Source organism: Pipistrellus kuhlii, unplaced genomic scaffold (assembly GCF_014108245.1).
Source record: "Pipistrellus kuhlii isolate mPipKuh1 unplaced genomic scaffold, mPipKuh1.p scaffold_m20_p_2, whole genome shotgun sequence".
NCBI lineage: Eukaryota > Metazoa > Chordata > Mammalia > Chiroptera > Vespertilionidae > Pipistrellus > Pipistrellus kuhlii.
The window spans coordinates 134,807,144-134,821,712 of NW_023425515.1; the positions used below are offsets into that span (position 1 = coordinate 134,807,144).

General features: G+C 36.0%; 1 protein-coding gene across 5 annotated transcripts in view; it reads right to left on the minus strand.

The window, feature by feature from the left end:
- Positions 1-14,569, minus strand: part of SH3GLB1 (SH3 domain containing GRB2 like, endophilin B1) — a 34,195-nt gene that overhangs the window by 2,396 nt on the left and 17,230 nt on the right. For 2 of the 5 annotated variants that reach the window (XM_036443656.2, XM_036443660.2), the window contains exons 4-9: positions 13,243-13,376; positions 11,505-11,597; positions 8,380-8,463; positions 6,495-6,518; positions 1,742-1,831; positions 1,255-1,355 (exon numbers count right to left, since the gene is read on the minus strand). In XM_036443656.2, the coding sequence (XP_036299549.1) occupies positions 1,255-1,355; positions 1,742-1,831; positions 6,495-6,518; positions 8,380-8,463; positions 11,505-11,597; positions 13,243-13,376 (526 nt within the window). The remainder of the gene's footprint in view (positions 1-1,254; positions 1,356-1,741; positions 1,832-6,494; positions 6,519-8,379; positions 8,464-11,504; positions 11,598-13,242; positions 13,377-14,569) is intronic. The other 3 variants (XM_036443657.2, XM_036443658.2, XM_036443659.2) reach the window with 3 other exon arrangements.

The window sequence follows — 14,569 nt, forward strand, 5'->3', positions numbered from 1 at the left end:
TGATTGCTGCTTTTCCGTTTCTACTAACAACATTGCTATTTTAGCCATTAGCGTTACAACCTGTATATATTCTTCAGAAATCGCTCTTGAATTTGTTACTATGGATTTGGATGACTTTCAAATTCTACATTTAAAGACGTACAAATTTTCCCACTCTCAATCATTGGTCATTACCACTAATATAATTCATTGGGGGCAGAGAGACAGGCTAGACATTCTTTCTCAGAATAATAGCACTATTTTCATTTTGTAATGTTTGAGGTTATCCTAAAGTGCAGCAAGCAAACTACATTTTGTTTGAATGGCTGAATTCCAAGCATTTGTGTGGTTTTAAGCAGAAAGCAAGTATGAATGGTAACAATAGCAGCTCCTCTGTTGCACTTCCAGAGTATTACAACAAAGCGAATAGGAAGTACTAAAGCTTCTTGGGCTTAAAATAGTTATAGTGATGTGGGAAAGAAAATGGTATTCTGATTTCAGATATTAATATCACTAACAAAACTTTAAATATGAAAGGGGTGTAAATCGTTCTATAAATCCTATTAGAATAACTAATGGTATAAGACTACAATTCATTAAGATCTAAAATTGGCTTTATAAATGTGCTTAATTTTGTTCTAAGTCTAGTTTTGAAAGATTAATATGCAGAAAGGAACCTCAAAGTGTTGAGGACATTTTTTTTTGGCCTTATTCCTTGAAAAGTAAACTTCAAACAATCTTAAAGCTATTTTTATATAGAGCTATAAAGGTATTCACTTCAATTATCTTCTCATCCCTGTTAACATTCCTCTGTGCTAGAAGAGCTCAAAATGTTTTTTATAATCTCAGAAGTCTGATAATTACTTTTTTTTTTTTTAATTGATTTTGCCTTAGACAGTTTGGTTCAGTGGATAGAGTGTCGGCCTGTGGACTCAAGAGTCCTGGGTTCAATTCAGGTCAAGGGCATGTACTTTGGCTGTAGGCTCCTTCCAGGCCCGGGCCCTGGTTGGGCTCATGCAGGAGGCAACTAACAGTTGTGCTTCTCTCACACCGATTCTTCTTTCTATTTCTCCCTTTCTCCTCCATTCTCTCCAAATATCAATGGAAAAATATCCTTGAGGATTAAAAAAAAAATTACAAAAATAAAAAATCTGACTTTAAGCACACTAATAAAAGCCTTTAATTTTTCTAATCTTCACCACTAATACTACTTTATAAGTAAAAACCTGAATTTCTTTTCTTATCAGGATTTTCATGTGAAAAGAAAATTACCACCTTCCCAGTTGTTTCTGAAGGTCTAACATGTACTGGTAACATTGTGCATAGTAAGTCATCTGGGATTCTACAAAGTCATTCAGACAGCGGAGGTGATGGGCCTGTAAAGAAAAGTTACAGTCACTTCTTAGCTCTATAATCTACTTACAGTGGTAAATCATAAGGGAAACAGAATACAACACTGTACTCAGGGAGAATCACTAGTATCTAGCACTTTACTTCAAGGCTTATTAAAACTGACCATGGCCAACAGTATAACAACAAACTGGTTAGCCAACAAAAAACAACAAATGGTTGATTATGGTGGGAGAACTAGGTGATAGGGTGTAAATAAAAATTTAAAATATTTCTTCATATATCTTAAAGTGTCATAGTTAAAATTTCCTCATAAATAACTAAAAAGGGAGTTCATGTTTTCTTCCCCAAATTGCCAGAGGACTATCAAAATTTTTTGTTCCAAATGAATTTCCAATAAATGAATACTCACGTGTGTACTGCTAATTCCTTCTAGCAGAAGTCTGGTTATCTCTGCCTGACGATCAAATTCACTTTGAGTTATTCTTAATTCCTGTTCAGACTTAAATTGGAACATAGTTTTAGAACCTCATTAAGAGGACTTGGTCCATTTTACATACATTTATGCAGACTGTCTAAGAAAATCCCCAAACAGATCCTAAATGATAATCTGGTAATTCTCTGATTCTGCTTTTATATCTAAATTGGTCCCTGGTTTCTAAACAGTGTTTCTATATTACTCAATCTAGACAGAACTGATTCTTTCCAGTACTGGGCTAAAAAGAATCTATTAATGCCAAAGCTTAATGGCATACACATAAAGTCTAGAAAAACTACTATGGGACAATCAATATATTTCCAAGTACCAAATCTGCCATTTTACAAAATCTTAAAATCACTAGTTTACATGCATAAAATATTTCAAAAAGTCCTCAACTACTTCTATAGTTACTTTTCTTTGAACTTAAAGATAGTCTTTAATATTAAAAGAACTACTTCAGAACAAAACCATAGGATTTTAACCCCTCTGGTGTTTAGTTACCAAACATATTCTTGTTTCTAGAACATAGTTTTTAGGTTTCTTCTAAGGATTTTTTTCCCTACATAAATGTCTTTAAGTTTTCTTTCCAAACTTTGCATGAAATATTACCCAAGAGAAATGCTAGGGTTTTTCTGTAAGTAATGGGTGACCTTTAATTAGTGGAAATAAAAAAGCACTAATGTGTTGTTTTCATGTTATAAATATTCCTACACAGTTGATTTCAAGCTACCACGCTGAAGTCCCTAAACTTGGAATTGGAAAGAGGTGTTTGTATAATAGAACTCTACTCCTAGCTTCAACCACTGATATAGGTTTAGCACTGGGACAGAACAGTTCACTAAAAAGTCAACATAATATAAAAACAGTAAATTCTGGCAAAACCATCTTCTCAAACTTTTAGCAAGAGTTGGTTGGTAGTAAGAGAGGAGATCTCTCAAAATATAGCATTCTCACTGGGAAACATCATTACTAATAATCTACATTAATAAAAGAGTAACATGCAAATTGACCATATCTTTACGATGCCCAATCAAGAGTATGTAAATTAACCCAACAAATATGGTGGGTTAATTTGCATATACAGACTCTGAGCAGTTGGGGGCAGGGTGGGACACTTGCACAGTTGCCATGGCTACTGTGTAGGTGTTCTGCACCACCCCAGCCGCTCTGGGCCTATGGGAAGAGTGGGAAGGCAGAAAGGCAAGTCCGGACTGGAGCAAAAAGGTGGTGCTGACAGCCAAAAGAAGGAAGGTCTGTTCTGGCACGACTCTTCATACATTGGTCTCTAGTGTTATTATAATGATATTCTCCAGAATAAATAGCTTCCCACACTCAGCCAAATAAGTGCAATTATTTCCAGGATTATGTAATACTACTCTAAGTATAAAAACAAGGTCTGAACTTTCCCCGTTTCATACCCCATCTCCCTCTCTTTCGGTCTTGGTGGCAACAGTTAGCCTATTGAGCCAATTAACAAGGAAGTAGCAGCAAAATAGAAAATCAGTTGCTTAAGTATGCTAATTTCACTGGCAACAGGCCTGGCAGAGGGAACTAAGAACTGACCATTAGATTGGATTTATAGAAATAAGCTTACATTACTTAATAAATCAAGTGCTAAAATTAAATTTACTTGACTAAAACCAGAATGAAGACACACTGCTTTGATGCAGGGCTGAAGTAACCTTCATATGCAAGCTAGTAAGAAGTGGAAAAAAGTCCCAGGAGAAGAAAATAATCAATGCTCTTAAAGAAAATGACTTCAGTGTTGCTTTTGCACTATTTATTTATTTATTTATTTATTTTTTAAATATATTTTATTGATTTTTTTACAGAGAGGAAGGGAGAGATATAGAGAGCTAGAAACGTCGATGAGAGAGAAACATCGACCAGCTGCTTTTGCACTATTGTTCTACTTGCTTGAATGCAAAGTTTTGATTAATAGAAGTAACCATAACAAATCAAAAATAAAAACATGAGACTAGTTCCATGTACAACTTGAATTAATAACCTTTAGTAGAAATAGCAGAAAGCCTACTAACTGACAATATTTTTGTACAAGGTATAAACAAGTATGCTTAAGCAGATTAAAAGTGTCCTGGAAGCTTGAGTCTGAAGTAGAAACACTGTTTTGTTTTGTTTTTCTCTTTCAAATAATTTTAATAACCTGGCAGTGAGTCAAATATGAAAAGAGGATTCAAACTTATTTCCTTTAAGGGGATGCTACCCTGATTGCCTTACACAAGCATAACCAGAGTTAGTGATGACACCGGATTCCAAAGAGTGAGGTTGTTAAGAAGGCTTCAAGGTTCACAAATTAAAGAACTTGGTTTTGATGATTTGGTGTGGAGATGTGGCACTAGTGTATTAAAGCTAAAACAATGAATAAAAAAAAATAACATAATCTTAAGGATAAGGGATAACAATCCTTAGAAGAAACCTTTCTTCCAGGTTTGAGCAGCCTAGACTTTATATTTAGAAAAGGTAAATGATAGGAAGAAAAAAAAATCTCATTAAACAAAAACAAGTTTAAGTGTGTACTGGGGTAGTTGCAAGCAGATGGAAGTCCCAAATAATTTCTATTTCTACACATATAATTGAATCTGAGAGGCAGAGGTTAACTGAAATTAGGTTCAACATAATCAATTTACTTAGGAAGAAAATGATCCATACTAGACAGGTAAAAAGGGTTTAAAGAAAGACAATAAACTTAAAAGGTTTTTATTCTGTCCTCCAGATCTCATTCCCTGACTTAACTTTACAATTAAAAGGTAGAGTTCTAGGGAAAAGGCTTACTGCTTAGAATTACTATACTACTAACTGATTTAGAGCAGTGGTTCCCAATCTTTTTTGGCCATGCCCCACCGAAGCATTTCTAAAATTCCAATGCCCCTGCTGTGATTTATAATTCTTATTATTCAAAAAGTTGAACTCCTATTCACGTGGAGGAGGTCTACAAGGCCATTAACTTGGACTAAACAAGCTTCCAAAGAATATGGCATTCATGAAAGAGAAAAGTGAAAGAACAAAAGGACAGCTCAAATACTGAGGAAGAAATAACCAAGAAACTATTAAAAATATAGTAATATGAAATGATATGAAAAAATAGCAAATAAAATTTCAAAACACATAATAGAGAACTGAAATGCATAAATATGACATTATATATATTTATATATAAGGAGTACCCCAATTAAGTTAATAACAATGTATCTACCTATATAGTTTAATTTTGAAAATTTGGCTATCAAAAGAAATTTTAGTTGTGTACTGTTGATATTTGGATCTGCTGACTAATGAATTTGCAGACCACTGATCTAGAGTATATGACAGCATAACTTGGATCAGAAAAGCAAGAAGAGTTCTTTTAAGATGTAACTTGGGAAAAGGGCAAGAATTTGTTGATTTGTAATATCAGCTAGAAATTTAGATCATGTATTTTCTGTGATAAACTTTTGGTCAGTGTTACTTACTTTATCCTATGGGGTTAAATCTTAAAATATTACAGAAATATAAACACTTTTAAATTATGAAAAAAATTGAGATTTACAGAAGAAAATCAATTTTGATATATTTAAGTTCCTCTCATGTATACGTAATATAAATATTTGTTTCATGAGTTGTTTCCCATTATGTCAGATATTTCCCAAAGTTGTAAGATAATGAATCAAATAAAATTTTTACGTATACTTGCATGCTAATCAAAGTGGAAGAGACCCTGGTTTTCTTGTTTAACCTATATTCTCTTCTATATTACTCTGCCATATTTTCATGCTAGAAGTTCTAAAAGAAATCAGAGTCCAGGCTGGAACTCTAGCTAAACTGATGAGTAGATTCCACAAAGGGGGATGAGAGCATAAGTTAAGAATTTCACAGTGGATTGCCAAGTCATAGAATCAACAGCTCCATAACCTATGCACAAAACAGACCATATAGTCAGCAATCCTTCAGTCAAAAAATAAACAAAAAAAATAAAAATAAAAAATGCTTCGAAAGATTTCCAATAGCATTTGAAACAAATTTGCACTAAAGTCATGATTTTATTTATTAAATTCTTGCTTAGTTATTTGATTTCCCAGGCCAGAAATATTAGAACTGACAACAGGCTAGTAGCAGACATATGGACAACTTCTAAAAGTGATAGTTTGACAAGAAGACAACACACTTCAAAAACAAAAGACCTAATTGTTACACAGTATAACAATGAATATTCATAATAAAGACCATAACTTTAAGTAGAATTCAATATATGCTATTCTGTTTAATGAAGCATCAAAATACTTTTTTTACGAAAATTTTCAACTAAAGTGACAGAAAAATAAGCTTTGGTGTTGGAGAGAACAAGATTCAGTTACCTAAAAAATGTATTTGTGTGACATGAACACAGAGAATATGATGTTAGCTATATTTTACATAATTGCCATATGAATAAACCAAGTATTTAAATGTCTCTGGGAAGGCACTATAAAAATTACCACGTAATCTATCAGGTATCAATAGTGTGCGCAAACAATATCTCTGCAGCACTGTTCTATTGCTCTGTGGTCCTGAGTGTTCCATAATCATTTTCAGATTTTATAAGACACAGTAACAAAGACTGTGTCTAGGCCCACAGTTATCATCCAATATTCTGAGTGAATGACAATTAAATTTGTTTCATAATTCTGTAGTTTAATAATTTACTTACTTTTGTCACTTCCTCTGCCCAAATCTAGCCAGCATTAAAAATTAGAAAAAAATATACAACATGAAAGTTGGAATTTAACATTTTCTACAACTTAGTATAGAGAAATGCAAATATTTTTAATTCAAATGGCATACTCCTTTTCTCAGCATCACATTATTAGATGAAGTATAGCAGTAACTAAATTAGTGCAGCTTAATATACTGTGAAAGTATGTCTTTATATGTATAAATACTATCAATTTTTGAATCTTATACTAATTCTATAAATTAATAAGAATAACAATTTTCTAAAATGGAATATTTAACCCCTCTTAATTCTAGTTTTCTTATTTATAAAATGAGAAGTTTGGACCAAATGATTTTTAGTTCCTCATTAGGCTTAAAATTCTACAACTTTAGGAAATTAAAATAAAGCAAAGGTAAATGTACACTGAACACTGATAAAGTCATTGGGATGGGAGGGAGGGCAATAAACTAGAGATACTAAATAATGAATTTAAAATTACCAGAGTTAAATACATCTTACTATAAGTAGATGGTATTAGTAATAAGACAGATGCCTGATAAATGAAACAGTCTTGCTAACTGGTAAGGATATTTTTACAAAAGAAAACCTATGATTTATATACTAACTTACCAATGACAGAAAGAAAGTTTCACACTTTTCATTTTCATACAGATAGGACAATGAAAATAAATAAATGCATTCTCTTGCTATTTCAGGAAAGCCCTCATTTAGTCAGGAATTCATGGATTCCACCCCCCACTCCTACCTTACCCTCGCCTCCTATTTTTAGTTCAATGCTAATATTGAAAATGAAAGCAGTTAGTTTAATTGCCAATTTATCAACTTTATTACAATTTCCCTGTTACTTCTGTGGAAGTAATGTATCTAGGAGTATAATGTATCAAATACTCATAAATCTTTACTAGATAACATTTTTAAGATTTGGGCAGTGTTCAGATTTTTCATATTTCTATTATGTTAAAAAATAAAAAATTCCCAACTGGCCAAGTGTGGCTCAGCAGTTGACCATTGACCCAGGAACCAAGAGGTCACCGGTTTGATTCCAAGTTAAGGTATATGCCTGGGTTGCGGGCTCAATCCCCAGTAGGGGGAGTGCAGAAGGCAGCCAATCAATGACTCTCTCTCATCATTGATGTTTCTATCTCTTTCCCTCTCCCCTCCTCTCTGAAATCAATAAAAATATATTTTAAAAAAATCCTAGCATCTCTAAAATTTCCTCAAATCAAGCTCAATATATACTCTGGATACTACATATAACAATTCTCACTTTTAATTCTTGTCTACCATTATCTCTATTCTGCAATTTTCTTAAGTAAATTATCATATGGAGGAATGGGCCTTGCCACTACATAAATACCTAAACTATTGGAGTTACTATTGGGGTTTGTCTTGGCCTGGAATTGCAAAACAAATTCATTCTGTGTTGAGTTTGGGTGAAAATTAAGGGGACGTTGAAGGTACTGAGAAACAAAGTAAATATGTATATCTTATACCTTTCTCTAAGTTAAGTAAATTTAAAATTTGTTAAGAAAATTAACAAATTACTTTTGTTAATTTTCTTTGCCAAAAGTAAACATATAAAGTGCCAGCTAAATTAAGATCTTTTATAGGGCATAAAAGGCACAATAAATTTGTGTGTAAATTCAAACTGTAAAATCTGAATTTGGCATAGCTAATATATTTGGCAATTAGAATACATTCTTTCTTTTTAGTTTCAATATTACTTAAGCTATTATCCCACATATATTTTGTTAAACTAATGAATGCATGGCTTTGAATATTTTAGACCATTAAATGCAGATGATAGCAGGAGAAGGCACTTTTTTCTAGATGTAGAGAACACAGTAGGCCAACAAACCTTTAGCCATTTTACATGCAGGAAATTGAGCATGTAAGAGAAATTTACCATGTTATCTCCTTCAAGGTGAGCTGAGTTTAGTTGCTTAAATACATAGGTAAGAGACAAAGAACACATACCAATGAACACAGTGAAACAAGTTATTTCTGCACAATAAAGCACACACAAACAGGTATTATTACTTTAAAAAAAAACCCTCTATTTGTTCTATGGAATTTCAGTGGTACCTATTCTACTTTTCCAAAAGATTCAAATATTCAAAGATAAAAAAAATATGGCTGATGCCTGATTTAAAATTAAAATCACTTAGGGAAAATGCATCACTTTAAAAACTGCTGCCATTATCTATAATTTTCATTAAAATGTTCACTATGAAAGCCCTTCTGATTACCCACAGCTTTCCCATTCAAAGAAATAACTAGTCATAAAACAATCTATGGAAATTTATAAATAAGTAAAACCAAAGAAAGTCTGAGGTTAGAGTAACCTCTTCAGCTGCCACTTAGAACTAGGAAATGTGTCAAAGAAGAAAAAATAAAACAAACCCAAATTTCTGACAGTTTCTATTTTTCTGTGTCAGTGGTCGGCAAACTCATTAGTCAACAGAGCCAAATATCAACAGTACAATGATTGAAATTTCTTTTGAGAGCTGAATTTTTAAAACTTAAACTATATAGGTAGGTACATTTGTTACCAACTTAGAGGCCCGGTGCACAAAATTTGTGCACAGGAGGGGAGGTGTCCCTCAACCCAGCTTGCATCCTCTCAATTTGAGACCCCTTGAAGAATGTCAAACTGCCGGTTTAGGCCTGGTAGGATCAGGCCTAAATGGGCAGTCAGATATCCCTCTCACAATCCAGGACTGCTGGCTCCCAACTGCTTGCCTGCCTGCCTTCCTGACTGCCCCTAACAGCTTCTACTTGCCAGCCTGATCACCTCCTAACCACTCCCCTGCCAGTTTGATTGATTCTTAACTGCTCCCCTGCCAGCCTGTTTGTCCCTAACTGTCCTCCCCTGCAGGCCTGGTTCCCCCCAACTGTCTTTCCCTGCAGGCCTGGTCACCCCAACCTCCCTCCTCTGCCAGCTTTGTCACCCCTAACTGCCCTCCCATGCAGGTTTAATTGCCCACAACTGCCCTCCCTTGCAGGCCTGGTCCCTCCCAACTGCCCTCCCCTGTTGGCCATCTTGTGTCCACATGGGGGCAGGATCTTTGACTACATGGGGGCAGCCATCTTGTGTGTTGGAGTGATGGTCAATTTGCATATTACTCTTTAATTAGATGGGATAGTGGCCTGGTGCATGGGTGGGGGTTGGCTGGTTTGCCTGAAGGATGTCCCGGATCAGCATGGGGGTTCCTTGGGGCCTGGGGCAGCCTGGGTGAGGGGCCTGTGGTGGTTTGCAGGCCGGCCATGCCCCCTGGCAACCCGAGCGGAGGCCCTGGTATCTGGGGTTTATCTTCTACAATTGAAACTTGTAGCCTTAAGCGGAGGCCTGGGCTGGCCAGGATGTGCGGAAAGCTTGGCTTCCTCCATCACTGGGGGCAACCTTAACCTCCTGCTCTTTCCAGCTCCGTGGCTGCTGCCATTTCTGTTTGGATTTATGTATCTTCCATCATTGAAACTTTGTAGCCTTGACTGGAGGCCTAGGCTGGCAAGGGCAGGCGGAAAGCTTGGCTTCCTCCATTGCTGGGGAAACCCAAGTCTCCCTCCTGCTCTCCAAAGCTGTAGTCATCTTGGTTGGGTTTATCTGCATATTCGCTCCTGATTGGCTGGTGAGCATGGCTTATGGGTGTAGCAGAGTGATGATTAATTTGCATATTACTCTTTTATTAGATAGGATTAGGGTACTCCTAAGCTGGCCTTTGTTAAAAACTCAAGGGGCCAAAGAGCCGCATGTGGCTTACAAGCTGCAGTTTGCCGACCACTGCTCTAAGTAAACACAAAAAGCCTATTTAAGGAAGTTAGGCTGTTCCTGAAGATGATGTCAGAATAATTCTGAGGTAAAATTGACAATGAATTTGGAATTACTGTCCTGTCAAAGATAGCTCTTTTCCTGCAATAACTAATATAGAATCTCCAAAAGGGGAACAGTATAGGAGAAAATAATTTATTTCACATATACAAGGTACTGGATTAATCTCATAAGTTATCACTGTCTAATACCAAGTTATCAGTTTTAAATTTCATTCAAAATCAAGTCTCAGTCTTTTCTTTCCCAAAGTGATGGTAGTGGTAATGAATTGTGAACAGAGGGCAGTGGGAATGTAAGGCTCTTAACAAAACATATCTCTTAGCTCAAATTAAGAATTAACTTATTAGCGTCCTCTAAAAAAATCCAGATTTGTTTATATTGTACTATCACAAAGTTGTTCTAATTCAAATCTGATTCATCTCTTCAAACTTTGGAATAAAGATTTAAACAATATAAATGTTAGGTTAAATAAGAAGCTTATAAATAAAACCTTTCTACAAAGTTTTATATATATGTGTGTGTATATATACATATATATAATTGAATTACTATATTTAATATACCCACTCGGTTTTATCTGAGATGGTTTTTATGAAAAGTATACAAGAACTTATTTATCCAAATAGGCTTCCTTCCCTGCAAAGCAGTCACCCGTCAGTTCATGTTGCCACTGTTTGAATGTTTTTGGAACTATTCTTGGTGACAACTCCTTTAATCAGTTTGAGTCACACGTGGAAGGGGCATTACATCTACCTTTTAAGCCACATATAAGCATTCTCTAGTGTGATTCATTCTCATCTTAATTACTATTTGTTTTTCTATTTCAAATATAATAAATCTATCTCCAAAAAACCTATTTGCATCACCAGTGCCTGAGGATATTTAAGTAACATTACACTGCTTGAGGAGCTCATAATTCTCATAATTTTTGTTTTTTAGCAACAAGGGTATCACTGAAATAAGAACCTTGCCTGCTGATATAAGTACTTTGCACTGATTTGGATGTATTTAGTTCTGATAACAAAAACAACATCCTAAAGTCATATTCTAGTCTTACTGACAAATTGTAGCTTATACTGTATATGAGTAAAATATTTTACAAGTTTGAAAATTATTAACTTAAAATGTTTTTTAAATTAAAGAACACTTCTTACTGAAGCTCTAGCTTCTGCAGCTTTTGCCTTTTTTAGTCTGGTTTTTGCAGCATCCAAGTCCAGTCTCTTATTTTGTAGTAGCTTCCTTTCTTTCTATAAGAAAAATATAAAGGCTAATGATGTTAAAATCCAGTAAGAGCATACTTTAAAAATATTATTTTACATTAGTATTTAAAGTATTATTTTCCATAAAATATATGAATCATCTGATAAACTGAGATCTATAATTACAAAATTGCCTATCCAGTATTTAACTCCCTTTTCTTACTGTTCTCAATTTTAAAGCAATAGAGACATTCTAGATATCTGGGCAAGATGGCAGGTGACAGTGAATACAAAGAAATATTATTCTTAATACTTAGGGATTTTGCTCCCCAGGAAAAATTTGGTAATATCTTCTTAGTTATCACAATTGGGGGAGGAATATTATTAGTATTGAATGGTAGAAGCCAAGAATGCTGCTAAACATCCCACAATGCAGTATAGCTTCCACAACAAAGAATTATTCAGTCTAAAATGTCAGTAGTGTCCAAGATGAAAAAATTAAAAAAAAAAAAATTTAAATATTTTTACTGAAATCAGAGAGAGGGAGAGAAACATCAATGAGAGAGAAACATCGATTGGCAGCCTCTTGCACACCCCACATTGGGGATCAAGCTTGCAACAGGGCATGTGCCCTGACCAGGTATCGAACCATAACCTCTTGGTACATGGGTCAACGCTCAACCACTGAGCCACACCAGCCAGACTGGTATGAAAAACTTTTCACAGCATTAGTTTATCTAGAAAGTGCCTATGATAAAGGAAGTATAGGCCTAGTATAAAGCTGCTTGATATCTTCTGTGATCACACGTACCATAGCATGGAGAGCAACTCTACTATTCCAGCTTACAGAATAAATAATGAATAAACATAGAATTCCTCATGGGAACTTCAAGCTTCTGTAAAATAGGCAGTGTTTGTTTTATTAATTTTTAGACAGATTTCATTTATCAAATTTCATCCCATTGACAATCTAGTATCTTTTAAATTGTATTTCAACTTGATTTTTCCTTTATCTCAGGCCAAATACTTTTACTTAGAGACAAATTCATTATAAATATGTTTCCTGTAATATTTTATAATAAGAAATCTGTAAGTAATGTTTGACCTAATATTTAAATTAGAGCAGTCTTGCAATAATCTTAGAAAACAATAGCTACCTAAATCTCCATCCTCCATCACTTAATAATAGACTAATACATTAGGTTTGGGAAAATGGTAATATTTATTTCTTACATGTCAGGAAAAAACACAGTTATGTGAAAAGAAAATAACAGACTTCTAGCGATGCAAAAGGACAGGAAGTCTAATAGCCAGAAATATAGCTTCTAATAATTGGTTTCTGGCTTCCACTTTAAATGAATAGTTATATGGCTATAATATGGTGATATTTTGTGCCATATTTTAATAATCATTCCAGGAACCTCTCTCTCTATATTTTAACGTTGATAATAAATAAGAATGATATAAGAGTATCTCAATAACACAACAGGGACACAAAAATGGAGTCCATATCATCAATAGTCCTTCATTTTGATTAGCTTTGTGTTGTTAAATACATACCTACCTAAGTTATTTGAAATTTCTAATCTGTGACATCTATACAGTTAAGATGGCAAATTATTCATTAAAAACTATAAATATATATATATATATATAAATATTTTACTAAAAATTAAAGCACTTTTCAACTCACAGCAATTGTTTTATAATCTCCTTCTATAAAGTTTCTTAAAGGAGTGAGAAAATTTAAAGCTGATGTATGAATCAGCTCTCTGTCTGCGGTTCCAATTCGTTTTTGTGTTTCTCCACACTTAATAAGAGCATTACCTGAAAAGGAAAAAAACATTTTTTTTAAACCATTGTCTGTTAATGTCGAAAACAGAATCATGTCAACATGAATCAGCAATGTGATCTGTCACTTGTTTACTTAAGTAAAAAAACAAACAGAAATAACTGTAGTTAAGGCAGTTTTATTTTAAGTAATCTACACTAATAAAAGAGGAAGATGCAAATTGACTGTATCTCCGCTACACCCACCAGCCAATCCAGAGTATGCAAATTAACTTGAAAAGATGGCAGGGCCCTGCCCCCCCCCAGCTGCTCTGAGCCTGTAGGAAGCCAAGAAGTTGGGCGCCAGCACCTGAGGCTGGCTGCGGCCAGGGAGACCAAAAAGCTGCCTGCCCCATGATTCCAGGCCGCAGTCAGCTGGAGAAGCTGCCCGCCGCATGTCCTGGAGAAGACAGATAAACGGGGCCCCAGTGCCTGAGGCTGGCTGCAGCCCAGGAAATGAAGCCGCCGCCTGCCCCATGATCCCAGGGCTCAGCCAGCAGCAGAAGCCTCATGTCTGCCCGGCCCACATCCTGGTGGAGACAGAAACCAGGTGCCAGCAACTGAGGCTGGCTATAGCCCAGGAGATGAAGAAGCCACCTGCCCTGTGATCCCAGGCCGCAGCCAGCTGGAGAAGTCATCCATACTGCATTCTAAGGAAGATGGAGAAGCTGCCCGCCTATGGCCCAGGTGCCAGCTACTGCGGCTGGCTACAGTCTGGTAGATGGAAAAACCACCCACCCTGTAGTACCAGGCACCAGTACCTGCGTCTGACTGTGGCCTGAGAGATGGAGACGCTGCCCACCCTGTGGTCCTGAGAGCCAGCATTTGCGGCTGCAGCACTGGAGAAACCATCTGCCCACCATCCCGAAGCTACAGCCAGCCTGGGTGTCTATGGCTGACCAGAGAGAGGGAAGCCCAGATCCCAGGTGCCTGTGGTCGGCTGGTGAAGGGAATCCTGGGTCTTGGATGTGGGGCTAAGGCAGAGGTGGTTAGGGTCAATCAAGCCAGCAGTGGAGCAGTTAGGGAAGATCAGGCTGGCAGGCTGAAGCAGTTAGGGGCAATCAGGCAGGCAGGCGAGTGGTTAGGAGCCAGCAGTTCTGGATTGTGAGAGGGATGTCAGACTGCTGGTTATCCCCCAAGGGGTCCCAGATTGGAGACTGCAGGCTGAGCTAAGGGATACCCTTCCCACT